The sequence below is a fragment of the Trachinotus anak genome, unplaced genomic scaffold (assembly GCF_046630095.1).
Source record: "Trachinotus anak isolate AG129_WGS33_773 ecotype Australia unplaced genomic scaffold, CSIRO_AGI_Tana_v1 ptg000028l, whole genome shotgun sequence".
Taxonomy (NCBI): Eukaryota; Metazoa; Chordata; class Actinopteri; order Carangiformes; family Carangidae; genus Trachinotus; species Trachinotus anak.
In genome coordinates this window covers 13,823,191-13,841,690 of record NW_027273879.1, presented here as the reverse complement: position 1 = coordinate 13,841,690, position 18,500 = coordinate 13,823,191, and the positions used below count along the sequence as shown (strand labels likewise).

General features: G+C 39.4%; 1 protein-coding gene across 8 annotated transcripts in view; it reads right to left on the bottom strand.

Moving 5' to 3' along the window:
• ank1b (ankyrin 1, erythrocytic b) overlaps positions 1-15,042 on the bottom strand; it is a 73,827-nt gene extending 58,785 nt beyond the window's left edge. For all 8 annotated transcript variants that reach the window (XM_071466937.1, XM_071466939.1, XM_071466933.1 and 5 more), the window contains exon 1: positions 14,222-15,042. In XM_071466937.1, coding sequence (XP_071323038.1) covers positions 14,222-14,347 — 126 coding nt within the window. In that variant the 5' untranslated portion in view covers positions 14,348-15,042. The remainder of the gene's footprint in view (positions 1-14,221) is intronic.
• Between the last annotated feature and the right edge of the window lie 3,458 nt (positions 15,043-18,500).

The following is an 18,500-nucleotide window of genomic DNA, read 5'->3' as shown; positions in this document are numbered from 1 at the left end:
GGCCCCTGAAACTCTGTTATAACCATAGACGTGGGACATGCTGCTGCTCTGTTATGTATCAGTTGTGTCAGATATTTCATACAGTCTGCAAGGTAGCTTTGAAACACACAGAGACAGAAGAAATGTCTGCCGTGCCTGAATTTTTTTATTGAAACTATTTCAATAGTTAAACTGGTATGTGATCTCAGCACAATCAGATTTGCTAACTGAGATACAGATTACAGTATGTGCCATACATACAATAGCAAGAGTTGTTAGAGTTGAGTTGTTCAGTTGTCTTGTTTTCACCTTAAAAAGTCTGTGTGTGTGTGTGTGTTTGTGTGTGTGTGTGTGTGTGTGTATGTGTGTGTGTATGTGTGTGTGATAATGACAGGAACTACCACAGATGCAGTTTTGAGTATTTTGCAAGGTGTCTGGACAGATTTTGTCACTGCAATAGCGTCAAAACCGTTCAGGATACAGTCACAAAACTTTACATGTTCGTAGCTGACATCAAACTAAAGGCTGAGTTTGAAGATGATCCTGGTGAAACCCACAAGTGCTGAGTAATCATTTAATAATGAAGTAATAACTACTGAATACTCACGTTATCATGTAGTAATAACTACAGACTACTCATGGGCTACATATTGACAGGCTGGTGGGCACTTGTTTTCTCTCTATTTCCAGTAGGTAATGCAAATTATAGCGTAATCAATCACTGAAGACTTTTTGCATGCTTCAGTGAGCTTGGTGTCTTGAATTCTGATGAAGGAGAAGAAGCCTCAGCTTGTTAAAGCTATAGGATTAAGGGAGTGTTTTTTAATATGCATGTGTTTTTCCTCTCACCTTGACATTCCCCGCGGGACCACTGGTGCAGAGCCAGCAGCACACACCCTGTCACCCTGTCAGTCGCTCATGCCGCCTGAAACAGCTGAGTCAGACTTTCTGCTTCATTACAATCAGGCCACGATCCACAAATATTTCAACATGTGTGTGTTTGCATGATGCAGATTGCAGATGTGAGACAGAGAACAACAATGTAAAAACTCAAGTGTGTGTGTTTGAGGGAGGACGAGAGCGTAAAGAATTCAAGACTCATGCATGCCATCAATCAATAAGTCCATCAATCAATCATTCAATAAATCAAGTCAGGCATTGCAATGATCCTCAAGTGTCCTTTGGGCAAAGCACAAAGTATGACAGTGATGCAGTCAGCCCATAACGCTGCATTCAGACAGACAGCATCTGCATCATCATGCTACTGTCCTGTAGCTGCTTTGAATTAGGCTTTTTTAGTAGTTTCTGCTGTGAATGAATCTACAGTGGATGATACAGTAAGAGCAGTGAATGACGCTGCTGACGAGAGAACTTCTTACTGTCTGCAGCTTAATCACTGGCTCTGCTCCATGCTCTTGTGACTTTGGTAACAGACGCTAACAGGAAGTAAACAAAACAGAGGAGAGGATGCCAAGCCAAAGATGATTCTCAAGGGAGTACATAAGACTCTGCATCACTTCTATTGTTTTTTTTATGATGAAGTCTTTCGATGGCTCACAGTTAACGTTCTCCACTCTGAGCCTTCAGAGCAGCATTACCTTTGCGTTCCTCCCTGTGTTCCCGTTAAGTGGATATCATCTAAATGCTAGAAAATCGTATTTTGTGACTCACATGCTGCACTGGCAAAACACATTAACATTCATTTATTGTACTCAGCCTCTAACTCTGCTAATGGATGGCTGTCCTATGGATGATTTGTGCGACCTGGTTGTTTACTGGAGTTGCCATAATAGATGAGACACATTGTATTGCCTGTGTGTGGCTCGCTGATGACAGGTCATGTGGCTGGATAACAGGAAAAAAAGGAAATTGAGCTGAAGAGAAATAAATAGACTTAGTATTATCTGATTTCCTGAGTGTGACTGTGTAATGTTTGAATGTGTTTAACTTTTTCCCTGGCCAGTACCCTAGACTCTTATTTTGTCAAACAGTGGGCATCAATGTTGGATTAGTGGGCTGTGGTCAATATCATCATGGGATTAGGGAAGAGTTTCAGGGACAGAAAGAGAGATGATGGAGGCAGGGAGAGAGAAGGAAAAGGGCAAACAGCGTGCACCAGGTTTTCCGGTGAGAAAAATATCCACATCAGTTAATGAGGTTGAATCTGCACACCAAGCAGCAAATTAACATTTGGTATGGTGTGGTGCACGAGCAACACATCCTTACCGGTCAATAACAACACAGTGGTAGAACACAGACCCACACAAACACACACACACACGCTTGGTGAATGGAGGCTCATTATTTTAGGCTGGTCGTGCTCTAATGCAGCTCATATCTAAAAACAAACCCTGACATTTTAGATTAACACATACACATTTCCAAACTTTTGAAGTGTGATGACTCACGAGACTGCTTGATGACGGTTTTCCTATAAGTTTCAGACACTAGATTGGGGGCAGATACAGATGTTAATTTATTGACTTGCTGGTTTTTCATTTTACAGTAGTTCTCTACAGGGGCATCAGTCAGGCCGACACAGTTAGCAGCCAGCTCTCGTGCCACAACTACATTGCCTGAATGATGCAGCCTGAGGTACTGACATGTGAAGAGAGTCAGTCTGGCTGACAGCAGCATGGATGGGATTCCAGAGAGAAAGCCTTTTAATCGCTTTTGAAACTTCGGTACACAGACATTTGGGAGGAGGACCACTTTCACAGCTCCTGGTTTCATTACTCTGCTTCAGTAACCACTCAACTACTAAGTTTGTAAATACATATATATTGTTCACTGACTTATCTGGTTAGACATTACTTTTGAAGACACCATCCATATTTTGAGCTTGAAGATTCATAATTGAAGACCTTGAAGATAGTTTTACAAAGACTGTTAACACATGTTTTTCTGGATGCTCAGCCACTTCTCATGGCCTCATGTAGTTTACTCAATACTAAGTAACATTTGGTATGGTGTACTGAGCAAACTGAGCAAACTAGTAGCTCAGTCCTTCAGTGTATTCAAATATTAATGGTTATAAATGGGATTTTAAGATGAACCATACAGCATATAGCATAATACTCACACACACATTGTGCTATATTGTGATAGCACACACTCATTAAGACCAGACTGTATGCCAAGGGTGCAATCAAGTAATGCTTTCTGTTATTTTTTTGTCTCCAGAGACCTCTACACTCAAAATGGTTAAATCAAAAGTCACTGACCTTACACGTTCCACATTTTCACATACAGCACTGGAGATTTAGTTATTCCATTCTACACGTAAAATGTGTAATTAAGCCAGCAAAAGCACACAATACGCATGTGCTTCTACCACTAAAAAATCAAAAGCAGTGAGCCTGGTGAAAAGAGTAATAAAACCAAGAGAACAGTTAATAAGAGAGGATGGAAGATGGAGACAATGAGGTAGAAGAAGAAAAAAGAAGACAAAGATGGGAGAATGCAGAGAACTAGATACAGCACAGGGCAGGGATGAACAGAGAGACAGAAAGATAGCGGATGGAGAAAAGCACTGAGGGCATGGAGGAAGAACAAACAGTTGCTACACGTTTGCTCCTTCCATCTAGAGTTTAAAATTGAATTAGCAATGAAGTATTTATACAAGAGGAGTGTGGATTTTCCAACTCAATGCCTCAGTACAGTAGACAGCAGAGGAGGATAGTGCAGGTCGGGAAACATGCAGCATTGTTGATTGGTATCTGTTCGTTTTTTTCTACATATAGTACATGGATACAATGACACATTCAAAGCCAGAAATGCACGATCATACCCACAGGGGGGAGAGATATATAGAATTATAGTGAGAGGGGGAAAAAGTAGCCGGGGGATGATGAGGATTTAGAGTTGACTGAGCAGAAACACTCAGTCTGAGTTCTAGATGTCTCCCTTTACTGTCGTGTTCCCAGCCCAGCTGCCATCAGTGAGTGCTGATGCAAGCTCTGTTGGATCAGAGAGTGTGAGGTGATATCAGTCAATGAATGGCAGCTGGTCTTGGCAGGGATGTTTGGAAACTTCTGACGTTACATTTTGTCGTTTTCTGTGGTTTCACAACTTGGAAACCAATACTGTTGACACTAAGTATTCCTCTTTAACTCAATCACTTTGTTTTGATCTGAAGGTGTGTGTGTGTGTGTGTGTGTGTGTTCTGTCCACCAGCATAGATTGGTTAACCGAATGATGAGCCTGAAAAGAGAGAAGCTATTCCATCTGCCATCAGGCTGCAATCCCAGTGACATGACACCTCTTTACATCATGCAGACACACACACATGAAACCAATTAAACCACATTCACACGTGCGTGCCTTCATGGGTGAGATAAAGGTGACACTGACTGTGAAAGAACACTTAATTACAGTCCATCAAGAAATTAGCAGTTTTCAAACATACATCACTTATTTCAAATCCCAAGAAGACACATTTACTGCTACACAGGTAACGTCACAATTCAGTGAATTTAACCAAGAAAAGAATGTGGTTGTACTGAGCAGCTCCCAAGCACTAAATGTTTGTAATGGACATCACAGGGATTAAGATTGAGCTGAGAGCTGGTGTATTGATATGCATGATTACAATGTAATAAATTGACACAGGATGTTTTAAAAAGTTGCCGGTAATATGTTGTTAGAAAATAAATACAGCAAAGGAGTTGAATCAATACCTCTGACACTGTCTAAAGCCAAATTGAACAAGATAATGGTCAACTGGGTAGTGTTTACTGCAGAGCAATTAGATTAAATTGCATTGTATTGTATGGGTGTGTCCGTGCACATATTACCATGAAATTCAATTAATCTTTGTTCAAGGCCTAAGATCAATCTTAAAATCTGAAATTATGAAAAATGGTGACAAATATATATTTGCGTAATATTTTCAAGCCCTTCAAAATGTACGAGATGAATGTGTCACAAATATCTCACCGCACCACCACTGTGGTGAAATCCTAGCTTTTTGATCATGGACTGTGTCCATTAGCAGCACACATACTGTAAAATATGTTTAGGCCAGCAGAGGAAAGTGATGGAGTCAGGGTGTGCCTGAAAGCGGCTGCTTCAGTGCATTAGTGGGCTCCTGCAGGCCACATGATCCATGTAGACCTTGAGGAGCAATAATTCCATTACATAATGCCCAGATCCAGCTCTAAGTGTGTGTGTGGGTGTGTGTGCTCTTTGTCTGCATATCAGTGTGAGTGGCATCGTGCCAGTCTGTATCACATTCACTCTTCCTCTAATGATTCTTTGAAATTACCAGGGCTCATGTACTGATTTTGCTAATGACCTGTGATGAGTCAGATGCATCATTAGTACTATGTATACACTCTATGTAGGTCAATTATGTAAATTAGATGTGTTTTGTAACTTTTGTGTATTTTAGAGTTCCCTTTTGATGTGAAATCGAGCTACGATGTGAGACATATCACAAAAAAATCTGCTGTCTGACTCATGTTTTCTTATTGATGTGGTCTCATCAGAGTCGCTGTGAGTCGAAATGAAACTCAGCATCCACATAAATCGGGTACCACGCAGAGCAATTTGAGAGTGAAGCTGAAGCACCAAGCTTTTTTCCCCCCAGCATCTCATGTCTGGCTGGTGATCTGTGCAGCAAGTCTCATCACCGACCAGGGCATGCCCTCGTCCATCTCCTCGTCCCTTCATCATCCCGCCACGTGCTGTGTCACACTGTAATCACCATGGTAACATTAGTCACTTCAGACCGCCTGCTGACTGACTCCAGGGTCATAATAAACTTCCCCAAAAGATTTACAGCTTTTACTCCTCCCTCTAGATGCCAGGGCTTCACACTGGTTGGCCTTGCTAACAATGGTGATGGATGCTCTGATTACCTGGTGCAGGCTGGTAGATGAGCTGTGACTCTAGAGGAACTCAACGACTGCACATTGATCTAATGGGCCATCAGCACAGTGACTCTCTGACCACATCAATGTCCAACAACTGTTGCTAGTCATGACACAATGCCACAAATGAAAAAATGAATATAGATTTGATGCAAGTGTGGCTAATATGTTACAACACAAACAAAACTTTGTGATTTTAAACTCATATGTGACCCATGGTTTAAGTTCAACAGGGGGCAGCTTAAATACCATACTTGGAAAATCTAAACCTAAATGTAGACTCTCTAAAAGCCACACTACATGCTAAAACACTAATTCTTTATAGATCAAGTTTAATCCAAAGAGTCAACCTATAATCGTTTTTTACCAGTTATTACAAAACATTACTAAGGCACAAGGGGTATGATCATTGAATTGGGGCTAAGTAGATTAACTTGTTTCATGTACAGATTTATTCGGTTTAATAGTTTCTTGGATACAATTCACCCTTGTTAGAATCGCAAATTAGATCTCCACATTTTGTTTTTATATACTTATGATAGACTAGGATTAAAGTTTGTCTCTAAAAAAGTACCAACACTTTTCTTCTTCATCTGTGCATGTAGATATTTCTAGAATATGAAAAGAATCCATGAATTTCTACATCATATGCCCATCCTTTTCTTTCAGTCATTACACAAAAACCATAAATGTACTACGATTACAAGTATACAGCCATAATGGAAACCAAAACTTTGAATTAACGGAGCAAAATGACTTTCCTGATACTTATCAAAGGTGTCTGACAAGACATGCTTATCTAAAATCACTCTGATCTCCAGATCAAAATAAGTGACAGCCGAGTACCAGATAAACCCTCAGAAAGGTCTGATAAATATCAGCCATCATGCGTCTATTCTGGCATCTTCCTATGTTGTTTGAGCAGGAACAGATCCTGGGTAACACCAGACACTGGATCAGAGCAGGTGCTCAGCTAGCACACGGTTGTGGTGTGTAGATAGATGGGTAGCTCTGGTCTCAGATGCAGTGTAATCCTAGGCTGGCAGGTAAATATAGCCTGTGGCTGCTTTCGGGCTGGGCTGAGTGCTGCTCTGCTCTGCTCGACCTTGGCTCATCCTGCCCTCCCTTTCCTCAAAGGAGATGAAAAGGCACCAGCCCATACTATTACGCTACTCATTACCGTTGCTTTACAAAAACATGCGTACCAAGTCTCTACAGATTTTGTATGTAATGTAAAATCTTTCTCCATGCCCTGTAACATTGGAAACTGTGTTCACTATAACAGACCATGTAAAAGTTTATATCCCAGAGAAACATTAGGTTACAAGTGTTAACTGTCTTTTAGCAGCATTTTTACATAAAATGGTTTATATAATTTGTAATATTGGGTCAAATAACTCTCCTGCCACAGATGGCATTCAGCGTTAAAGCTCTACAGCTCCACAGAGCTTTTTGGCAATTTTAACTTTTTAGCCTCTTTTAGGTAATTGTTTTACTCTATATTAAGTTCTACCACACTTATCAGCCTTCATGTGCAAATTTTAAGTCAACAAGCTCTGATGAACCTACAGTAGCTACCTGTTCACCAAATGACAGACAAAGTCAGCAGCTATTTGGTGGAACACACTGAACATTTAGCAAGTTAAAGACTAAAACGCATCTCTCTGGAGTTGGTAGCAACCAAAACAGAGCCAACAGGGGAGTCAAAATTAGAATTATATTAGTCATGTTGCCTCAACAAGGGCTCTAAATAAAAGCTAATGTTGACAGCTGTATGTGTATGCAGGCAACTACAAATATGCTGACACATTAGCCATAACAATACATGTAAGAATGTGGCTTTAAACAAAAAATATAAACTACATATAAAAACAGGCTCAAGCACATCTATCCACACAAAAACAAAGGTTAACGCCCCAAAAGATGCACACAGAAAATCACACACATTAGGCCATTGGGTGCTAGGATACTTCCTTCCTTCCATTCTCATGGCGACACATAAACATACTCAATTTCTTCCCCCTCGCTACACAAATACACAGTGAATTTAAGTATTCTTTTCATACCACCTCTCATGTCGAATCTGGGCCAACACACAATACTGTATTTACACATGCTAGGATTGCCTCTCTGTGTGCATCTGCAATGGTTTGATACTTAATTTACAGAAAAAAGAAACTGTCAAAGGGATCAGCTGACTATAAAGTGGTAAAGGTCTTTAACCAGTGCTGCCCCATTACCCTAAAAAGCTGTCATATAGACATATAAAGATCACTGAAGAGGACACATGCTTTCATGTGTTATCCTGTGGGATTCTTGTATTTTAAATGGTCTGACCTGAAATGAATAAATTTAAATCAAAATGTTGGAGCAGTTCACAGTAGTGAGAGGAGTAATGTCTCAGGGAAAACTGTGTGATGCAGTGTATGATTAGGCTGCTTTTCTCAAGATTGGATGAGAGTCTTTCCGCTGTGCGCTGCAATGACATGAATTACCTAAATGATCTATTAATTTGCACCCAAAGCTCTGGAATATAAATTAGGCCAACAAGGATTAATTTTCCGCTTGTCTAAAAAATATTAGTTATTTTTTATTTATGCAGATGATATAACTTTTAATTACCAAGGTTAGGCATCTCTGAAAAGTTCTTCTGATGTCATTATCCTGTGTGTTGTTTTGTGTGAGGACAGAAGCGGGCAGAGAGGCAAAGAAAGATGGAGAGACACAGAGGAGAGTTTTGGCTAATTAGGGTTGGGTATCCATAAGGTTACATAAAAGTGGAATGAGATACCCTGAAGCAGTGCTATTTCACGCACACGCGCGCTCTCACTCTTTACGTGCACGCATGCACACATTGTGCTCCTTTGAAAACACAAGCCAGCATGCACACATACACAGAGGACACACACTATCCATTAGCAGATCTTTGGATCCATTGTATTAAGTGCAGGTCTGAAGGAAACAAGGAAATGTACAGGCCCAAGAGCCTCATGCTGAGCTCCTGCAATAAAAGGTTTCACGTTCCAGACTGGTCTGAAAATGAACCCCAACAATCATGAGTGCAATTTGAAAATGACCGAAGATTTTCATATGCTTTCTCTTTCATATTATTCCATTCTTAGTGTTTCCTCTTATTTTAGCAGTCATGTCATTATTTACCCTATAGAGAGAACTAATCATTGCTATGAATCACACCCCAATTGAAAGTGGTCCAAGTAAATGTTTGTTTCCAACTTATTTAGCAGTGTACAAAGATTCAATTCATCGTTGTAATTCATAAGACCAAATCTGTGCAGATGTTTGTAAATTCTATACTTTAATAATTAATGTTGTATCCCTAGCAGAAATGTCCTGAGCCAATCCTAAGGATGAGTGCTGAGGCATACAGTGTTTTAGTGGATCGGTATCAGCTGAAATAAAGCAGATCAAAATCCACTTCTTTCTTTGCTACACTGCACTTTGTTTTGACAACCTGTTTGCTTATAAAGCTGCTGTCCTTTACCACAGACTTTCAGGATAAGGATCAAGTGGCCCATGAAAACAAGGTGTGCCAAATTTAGTAGTTCAGTACTTCAGTGTGTCAGATACATATTTCAGTCAAAATTCAGGTGAATATTAGGAAGGCATCAGAGCCACTATTGGCAGATACGCAACAACAAAGGACTTATTGTGACTGGTGCCAAAAAAAACTTGATTGGGACAGCCCTAATTCATAGCAACATACATCAAATACAGACATAGGACTGTTATGACTATTGACTAGTAAACATACAACAGGGATCAATGATGCTAGACAGAAGGGTCACAGTATAGTCAGATAGTGATCTAGTGATCCATAGTGGTAGGGTTTCAGTCAGTGGGGCAAGAATACTTGCTGTCAATGCAGCTACGCAAATAACTCCACTGTTTACTAAGATGATGCATTGGATTTAGCTGTATTTCAAACTGCCTGCTGGTTTTAATTCTCTGCGATAATCAAGAAATACAGATATTGTGTGGACTGAGAACAAAAATATTATGTTGTACAAATATAAATATGTTCACATTGAATTTCCACACACAAGTGTATTTGCTGTTATCTTGTTATGTCCAATCAGGCCCTTACACAGCACACACCCCATGCAAAAAATAGCATTTAGCATAATAAAGTATATCATTATGTAATGTTTCAGTTTGTGTCATTTATATTTCTGCTCTTGTTCTTAAGATTATGTGTTTTTTTCCCAAGTAGCTGACAGAGGTCATGGATCTATTCAAAACCTATTGCTGGACTCTGCAGCTGCATGACATGCACCTTAGCCAGCAGAGCTAACAGAATGCTCCTGCACTTTCTTCCCTAACTACATTACTGTCCAGTCTATCCAGAGTTATCCCTAGGATCTCTGTTGGCACTGTAGTGGATGACCTTTCTGCAATGGAGGAGTCGGGAGGAGTAGGGAAGAGAGATGCCATGCTGCCAAGTTTGATTTACATCGAATGGAGCTAATTAACATCCCCAGAACATTAAGACCTGCCTGTGCCTCCTCTTTCCCTCTCTGTCTCTTTGCTTTGCTTCCTCACTCCTGGGTGCAGAGCACACAAGAGGATACTTATTTCTTGATAAACTGATGAATTGTGCTTATGCTTATTTCTCACACTACAGTGAATCCCAGGGAATTTGCAAGGCATCCCAAGCCTTTACAAAGAAGCCAGTTGAAATTGAGTGGCTTTGCCTCAAATGACTATGAATGCAATCTTCTGTAATTAGACCTGATTAATTCTTCAGAAGTAAAATAAATAAGTAGTGAATGTTAACAGCATATAGCTCAGTAGATGTATAACTAAGTGCAGTAAAATAAATGAGTACTCTACCTTTTCACATCTCCTTTTACACTATATCTCGGGTCAAATAGCAACAATATTCTTGGTTTTCTTTTCTTGCAGTCACTGAGGGACACAACAATGGCCTAATACAACCAGAGATTTAACAGGGTGTTAGATTTTCTCCGTAGACAGTTCAGCAACTGCTTGATAGATTTTTGTTGCATGTCTTGTACATTAGTTTTTAGTTTGATCATTTATGAAGGTCAGACATCTTTTATTAGCTTGCTCCAGGGTAATGTCAACATTCACAGTATTCAATACATTCCTAAATAAGTAAATATTGTAGTCATTCATTTTATCATCAGGTATGAGTGGAGATTTCCCTAACTGCCCTCATGTCAATCTTGTTTTAACCATACAGGACAATACAAAACTGTGTCCTGGTGCCACCAATACCACCACCAACATCCTAACCAGTGTGTTCATAAATGTTTCCCATTTTATCTCTGTCAGTTCTCACTTCAGTGTGTTCAGTGCTCACAGCTGTAGAAACAGGTTCCAAAACCATAACAAATTAGTTATTACTGCCAATCATAGCTGAAATACAGATTTACAAATTCATTTCACAGTATGTCCAAGTTATGTAATCTTCAAATTATTTATGTTTTTTTTTTCAATTTGTATTATTTTATTGTTGTTATGGGACTGCTGTTCAAAATGCACTTCTGCTAACCAAACCATATATTTGTTTTACATAAGTTAAATGCCATCATTATATTATACTAATATGATATATCCACGCATACTTCTACTGATTGCCAAAAAATGGTAACTGTAAATTGGAGGAAAGCGCTTTCACCGACGCAAATTCAATGAGCTCAGAGACTGAAAGTCTATACATTTGTAGGGCTCTCTTCTGACCAAATTCTCTTTGGCTGGACAATCACTGGTGTTACTTTGATAAGGAAAAAGGTGAAACATTAATAGCCTTCCAGGATTAATCCATTGTTTTCGGAGGCGAGAGGGACAGACTACCTTTCACTTCAAATTTCAAAACATCCCGTTTTCACAACTTATTCAATGTTTACTAAACGTTGGCTGAACGTTTACTCGGAGTCGGCTCCAAACTAATTGACTTAATGTCAAAGATGTTGTCAGTGTTGCTGCATTTTGGATGGCCAACGGATGACCAAATAGTTGAGTGAAAACTTTGCAAACAGCAGTTTGTATATCACAGCTCAACAACCAACATGGCATATCATCTAAAAACAGGAGGCTCATTTGTCTGTTAGGATGCTCTGTCATTTGTGTTTACTTTTAATGTGAACAGATGAGAAGTGTCATATTTCAATAATGTTTAGCCTAATTATCATTCAGGCATTCAAATTATAATTATTGTTATTATTACTATTACTATATAAAACAAAAATAATTATCTTAATATTATTTTGTGGTTTCCTCAATAGTTCTTATTCTGGGATCACGAGTGGATATATTTCTATTTTCATAAATCATATGATTTGAGCCTGTTGTTATCACTTCAGTATAAAATGATTACATTACAATAATTTAATATGCAGCAAATATAATTTGTTCAGTTAGGCTAATACGGCTACCAGGTAGAGTTCACTCAGTGCACTATGGCCAATTTAGTTCATCTAGAAATAATGTGCAGATTTTTTTCCCCTGTGAGCAATCGATTTGTTGAAGTGAAGGTATGATTTCAGTCGACCAAGATTTTCAGCCCTACACAATGGATGGACTTTTTTTTTTTTTTTTTTACAAAGACGGACTCCAGTTAAATTGAACTTGAATGTCTAAATGCTAGAATGTGGACACATGTGCATGGAAAAGGAAAAAAAAGAGAAGTCCTCTGTCAAGGACTGTTTAATAGTGTTTAATGTCACTGACACTGAAAATTAAATAAAGTAAAAAAAAAGAAACTCAATTAAAAATAGTATGATTAACCTAGAATATTAGATTTTAGAGATTAAAAAAAGTCAAGAATAGTGCAAAGAATAGGATATTGCATGAAGGATATACAGGTGGCCTATTTTTCTAAAAATATAGAGCTAACAAAAGTGATACTCTGCTACTGTAGAAAAACACAATACCTCACTACACCACCACATTTTCATCACTACAGGTTTCCAGTTCCATCAATGAAAAGTGAGCCAGCAAAACAAGGTGAACATACTGCTACAAGCCTACTTTATGGCCTTGGAAACTCTTAGCAAACCTTACAACTTCGCAGTCCAGACAAACAACCTGTTTTATGCTGAAAGAACATTATATAAGAAAGAAAGAGATCACACTCCATGAGCACCCCAGCTTTCTTGCACTGGCTCTTTTCCTTTGTGGTTCTCTCTTTCTGACAAATCCTCATTCTCTCTGTCTTACATGTGCGTGCACACACACACACACACACACACACACACACACACACACACACACACACACACACACTCACACAGCGAGTATAAAAAGACCTGTCCTCTATTGCCACCAACTCCATTTAGATGAGTGTAGGAGGAGCAGAAAACAATTGACAGCCACCTGCTTGCATTGAATAGTCTCTGTACACATCGTGATGTTGTAAATTACACATTAAATTCATAAAAGTTTTTGTAATCTGTTCAACAAGTAGCCTACCTTTCAAAATAGAATGTGTATTTTCATAAATCATTTCACTGCTGCCAAACATGACTGCAAGGCAGCGCAACCCCAATAAAATCTGCACATGAAGGCACAGCCAGAGCAGGAGAGTGCAGGGGAAGAGTGAAACACACGGATGAATGAGAGCTCTCATGCCTACACGATGATATCTGAATTACTAGCTTGTGACAAATATACATTTGTAGTAATATATAATCATTAGCATAGATTTCTCCACAAACATGCCCCCAAAAAATTAACAGATGGGTTAAAATTGCATCTCTTATTGGAGTGTACCTCCATCTTCCCCCTCCATTTTACATCTTCCCCAATGAAAAATAAACTGTAATATGGGGGAAGACACAATATCTAAGACCAACACAGTTTCGTAGGAAAGAGTAGAGCGTGCAGAGCATGTTAATGGTGATGTGATTATATGCATAAAAATACATGTATATGCAGTACACGGAACTTGCATTGCATTAATATGAATGAGCTGCGCCCATGTAAGGCTGAAATCCCCCAAATAGTTCTCATGTGAAAGAAGAAATGACATCTGGTGTTATTTAACCAACAGCCTATTTTGGTCACACCTCCAACGGCATAACAATCATCATCAGCCTCCTTTTCCTTCACCCCTAGCTAAATATCTGACCGGGCAAACACAACCTGTACCAGAGCATATGTGCTTCACTGGTTAGCCTACACACACACGCACGCACGCACGCACCAGCTGAGGCTGCAAGACCAACTGTGTAATTATACATGTGTAATTGCATCCTCACCAATCATGCACAATAGATGTAGTGACAGAGGGACTGCTAGAGAGATAGAGAAAGGCAGGTAGAGGGGGAAAGATGGAGGTGAGAAACACCGTCACCTTCCCTGTCTCAGGAGACAGCCAGCCATACCTTGCGCCTGCGGTCCCTTGATCGATTTCTCTTTTTTATCTTTTCCTCCTCCTTCTCCCTCTGCTCCTGGGCGGCGGCCTCTGCGAGGTCCTTGGTCTTGCGGAGCTGTTTGGCGGCTTGTGCCATGGTGCCGCTGCTACTGCTGCTACTGCTCCAGTCACCGTCGCTCCAGCCCTCCTCTTGTTTGCACTACCACCAGTCGTCCCTGTTTCCTCTTCCCTTGTCCCTCTGTCCCCCAAGCCCCGTCACTTTCTACCTCTTCTCTGGTGGCCACCACGACATATGTGTGTGTGTAAGGCAAGCAGTTGGAACGTCTGTCCAGATATTTGTGTGTGAATGGGATTGATGTTGATGCTACAGAAGCCACAAGACAGCCTCCAGCAGCCACACAGAAAGATGCTACAGCTAGTGGTGCTGATGCTGCTGCCTGTGCCGCGGCTGCTACTCATCCAGTCAGCTTGCACTGCGCTGAATTGCCTCCCCTCCCCCTTCTTTCTTTCCTACCTTCCTCCCTTCTCTCCTCTCTCCTCCCTCTCTCCCTGTGCTTGCACAGACCAGTCACGCAGTACTGTGTTCAGCACAGTGGGGATGCTGCTGCAGAGCTCCCTCTTTTTATCTGTCAAATGAAATGTCCTCCTCTTCCTGCTGCTCTGCTTCTTTCTCCACAGTTTTCTTCTCTGCTTAAGGCTTTTCTTTCACATTAGCCGCTGTTGCGTCTTGCATGAGGTACAAAAGATGAGGGCGCCAGAGCTGTGGAATGCTTTCAAATTATTTTTTTCTCACGTCTTCCCTCTGTCTGACCATGGCTTTTCCATGGCACCTCCCTCCTGGAAACAGATGGAGACAGAACAGTAGTGAGAGAGATGACAGCATGTAAAACAGAAATGGATATCATCTTTTATCTACTAAACCCTACAGTATCTGAGCGCTTGTTCTTCTGCCGCATGATTCCTGATGTAGCTTGGGTATCAAACGCTAATGCTAAGGTGGCATAGAAACATGGTGCTATACATTAACATGTACAACAGCCTACTTCCCTCATGATTTAGTGTAGGGAGCAGACCAGGAGGAAAAAAAAAACATCAACAACATGAATGCTTCATAAAAACTGTATGTCCTCTCCCTCCCCTTTCATTCCACTGCTTTCCCTTTTTCCATTACATCAGGGGGTCATGCAATGTGTGTTTCATACAGCAATTCAGTGGCAGATGAGTAAACAACCCCATGAACAGAAGTCAGGAAAATTCAAAGTAGAAAATTAAATGGTCCATGTTTTGATATTCAGAAGACTAAAAACTTAAATAGTAATTCAAATTAATCTCTGATATGATTTGAGCTGTCTTGCTGTCTAAACACAGAAGAGAAAGTAAACCTGTTCAATTTAATGGCCTGTATGTATCTTCATATAGTTTTACTAAATTTTGTTTACTCCTAACAAGACTGTAACATGTCGCCCTGATGGTTTCAGTCTAAATTTAATAACTTACAATGGAATAATTTTTCCAATAATCTGTATCTTTATTCATCAGAGAATGCATTGACACCAACTCTCTCTCTCTCTATTTCATTCTCTATCTACTCCTGCAACATAATCTTTCTGCAGAATAAAGTTGCAATGTAATGTGCAGCATAGCCTTCTACAAGGAGACCATGTGACAAGACAAGGAATAAATACATTCATAGATGCCAGATTAACACCTGATGAAAATCATCACTGTGGATTTCCAAAAGTGGACAGTCTCTCACTAGTAACAGTATTTTTCTGATATTTTCTCAATGTGCTTCCACAATTGTGTGTTTTTCTGTGTGGGTTAAATGTTCCACTGTGCATTCATTTGAATGACAGCTTTGAATTGCCTTGTGCTTGATGCTAATGGATCTATTAAGCTGGAGGTAATAAACAAAATAATGCCATAGCCTCCACAGCAGTCTAGATTTGCCTAAGGAGTTGAATGATTTTATGGAATAACCATCAGTGTAACCAGACTCGTTATTCCAAATTCCACATTGAAATTAAACTGAAGAGATCCATGTGCACATTAATAGCCATGTGCACACCATCAAGACTAAATAGGCAAAGATGTCTCTGTGTACAAGATGAATGCTTCCATAGCGGTTCATTCAGTAACGTGTCAAATGATATTTTGCAGGCACAAATCTTTTAGATGACCAGTCACTTAGATACTTAAATTAAATGAATGAACCACAATAGGAGCATCGTTCTAGGGTATGGATGTCTTTGTGCTGCCACATTAATTCAGCTATTGCAAAGAGAGTGGTCATGCCTCCCCGTTTTTGTTCCATGTCGAATTGTCAAAATACTCCGCTCGGGTGTCATTTTTACGAAAATCTAAATGTCGCTTATTCCTGCCTACCCAATGATGGTGCAAAAATACATTATTATGGAGGATAGTGTCCATAATGCAGAATTTTAGATACTGTATGTAAATGTAAGACTGCATGTCTGTTATCTTTTGGAAGAGATTTTATGACTTGTATCCCTGGTGTTTAGGTTTAATCCTGTTAATATTAGCCTAAATAATTTTAGTTGTGCCTTTTTCACAAGAGAATTATCAATGCATCCATTCCTGAATCTAAAATATGAAACAGCTGGGCCCACAATCTACCTTCTACAGCTACCTGCCAATGTTTTTGAACTTGTTTTTATGGCTGTGTGTTTAGGATCATCAATGCATAATAATGCCCCTGTCATACATGAGAAGTCAAAAGTGGAGCCACATTTAGGGTGTAACATGATGCAGCTCAGAAACGTGAAGTAGCTAGCTAGCAATTAGTGTGTGCTGCTAACTAGCTAATTAGCTAACTAGCTAACTGGTAACAGATGGACAAACTAGTTCCTCCACTTCTAATTTTCAAGATAAGTCCTCTTGTGCAGACCTTGCTCATAATGAATGTTAACCAGCTCTCAGTTAGCTAGAATTAACACTTTTTTTTAGCTTCATTATTTTATAGCTAATATGAGAGGCACAAACTTGGGCTAGCTTGAATTAAGCCATCTTAGCTAACACTTGGTACCAGTGATGTTTTTGCTATTTCTAGGTAGCTTCTTATACATGGTATGGCAGCTCATGTTACCATTCATGGCTACAATGCTGACAAGTTAGCTTAATTTATTAGTTTACCATAATCTTTGCTCATACTCACGGTGGTACATGGTATTGTATTATGTGAAGTTAATTTTGTGTCCAAACAGCCTTAGTTCTTCAACTCGGGTTTGGTTTGGTCTCAGTCTGAGCTCTGTGAAGCTCAAGAACCAACCAGTCATGCTGCCACTGAACTGATCACCAGCTTTATAATGTTATAATATACATATCATTTGAATAATATTGAAATTAAGTGTTTCCTATAAATCTGGAATAAACAAATATTTTGTCACAATGTAAATGACGCCATCCCCGGTTTAACTTTGCAGGCCAGGTTTTTTTTTTTTTTTTGTATGCATTAGTCCAGAGATATCAGCAGGACAGTATAAATCCGCTGACAGTAGTGATGAAGAGCATTTCAGTGTTGACGTCATATATATTAAACAATAGAAATGAGAAGCTGGCACGGCACCGGTGCTGGTTCAGATCTGTTTCCACCATCTCCTCAGCCAAACTGTGGTTTGCTAAAAATGGAAAATGATGAAGCTGTAAAAAAAAGTCATTTTCTGTGATACTGGAGGAAGACTGACGTCTGTGGCAAACAATTTTGAAGTTAATGTGTAGTGAACCGAACACAATATCTTGTCTTGAAAACGGTAACTTGACAAGAGCTGTATACAAAGTGAAGAGAATAATGTCACAGAATGTCATAGGTCAAACTAGTTAAATACATTTTTAAATAAGGTTTTATTTAGATCTGATCAGATTAAAATCAAAACAATTAAACAGACTTCACTGCTGAAAAAAAAAAAATCTACACAGTGAAACAGTTAGTTTTTCTTCCTCCTTAAGAAACTGCATCATGATTTTTGTATTTGAAAATAACTGCAGGCTGTCATGTTTTATTAGTTATTGCCTATTTTGGTCTTGAATACGACCTCATATGAGCAGACTCAATTTGAAATCAAACTAGATGCGCTTAAGTTTATCTCAACAACATAATCACAACATTGCTGTACATAATAATCACAAAGCAATAAAGAAACAAAGAATAACACACTCACACTCCCGAGAACTAGAGAATTAAGCAAATAATCTTTTAGCTGTTGAAAATGTCTGTTGTGTCAGCCACTCTAATATCTTTGGGCAGAGTGTTACATATTTTATAAGAAAAA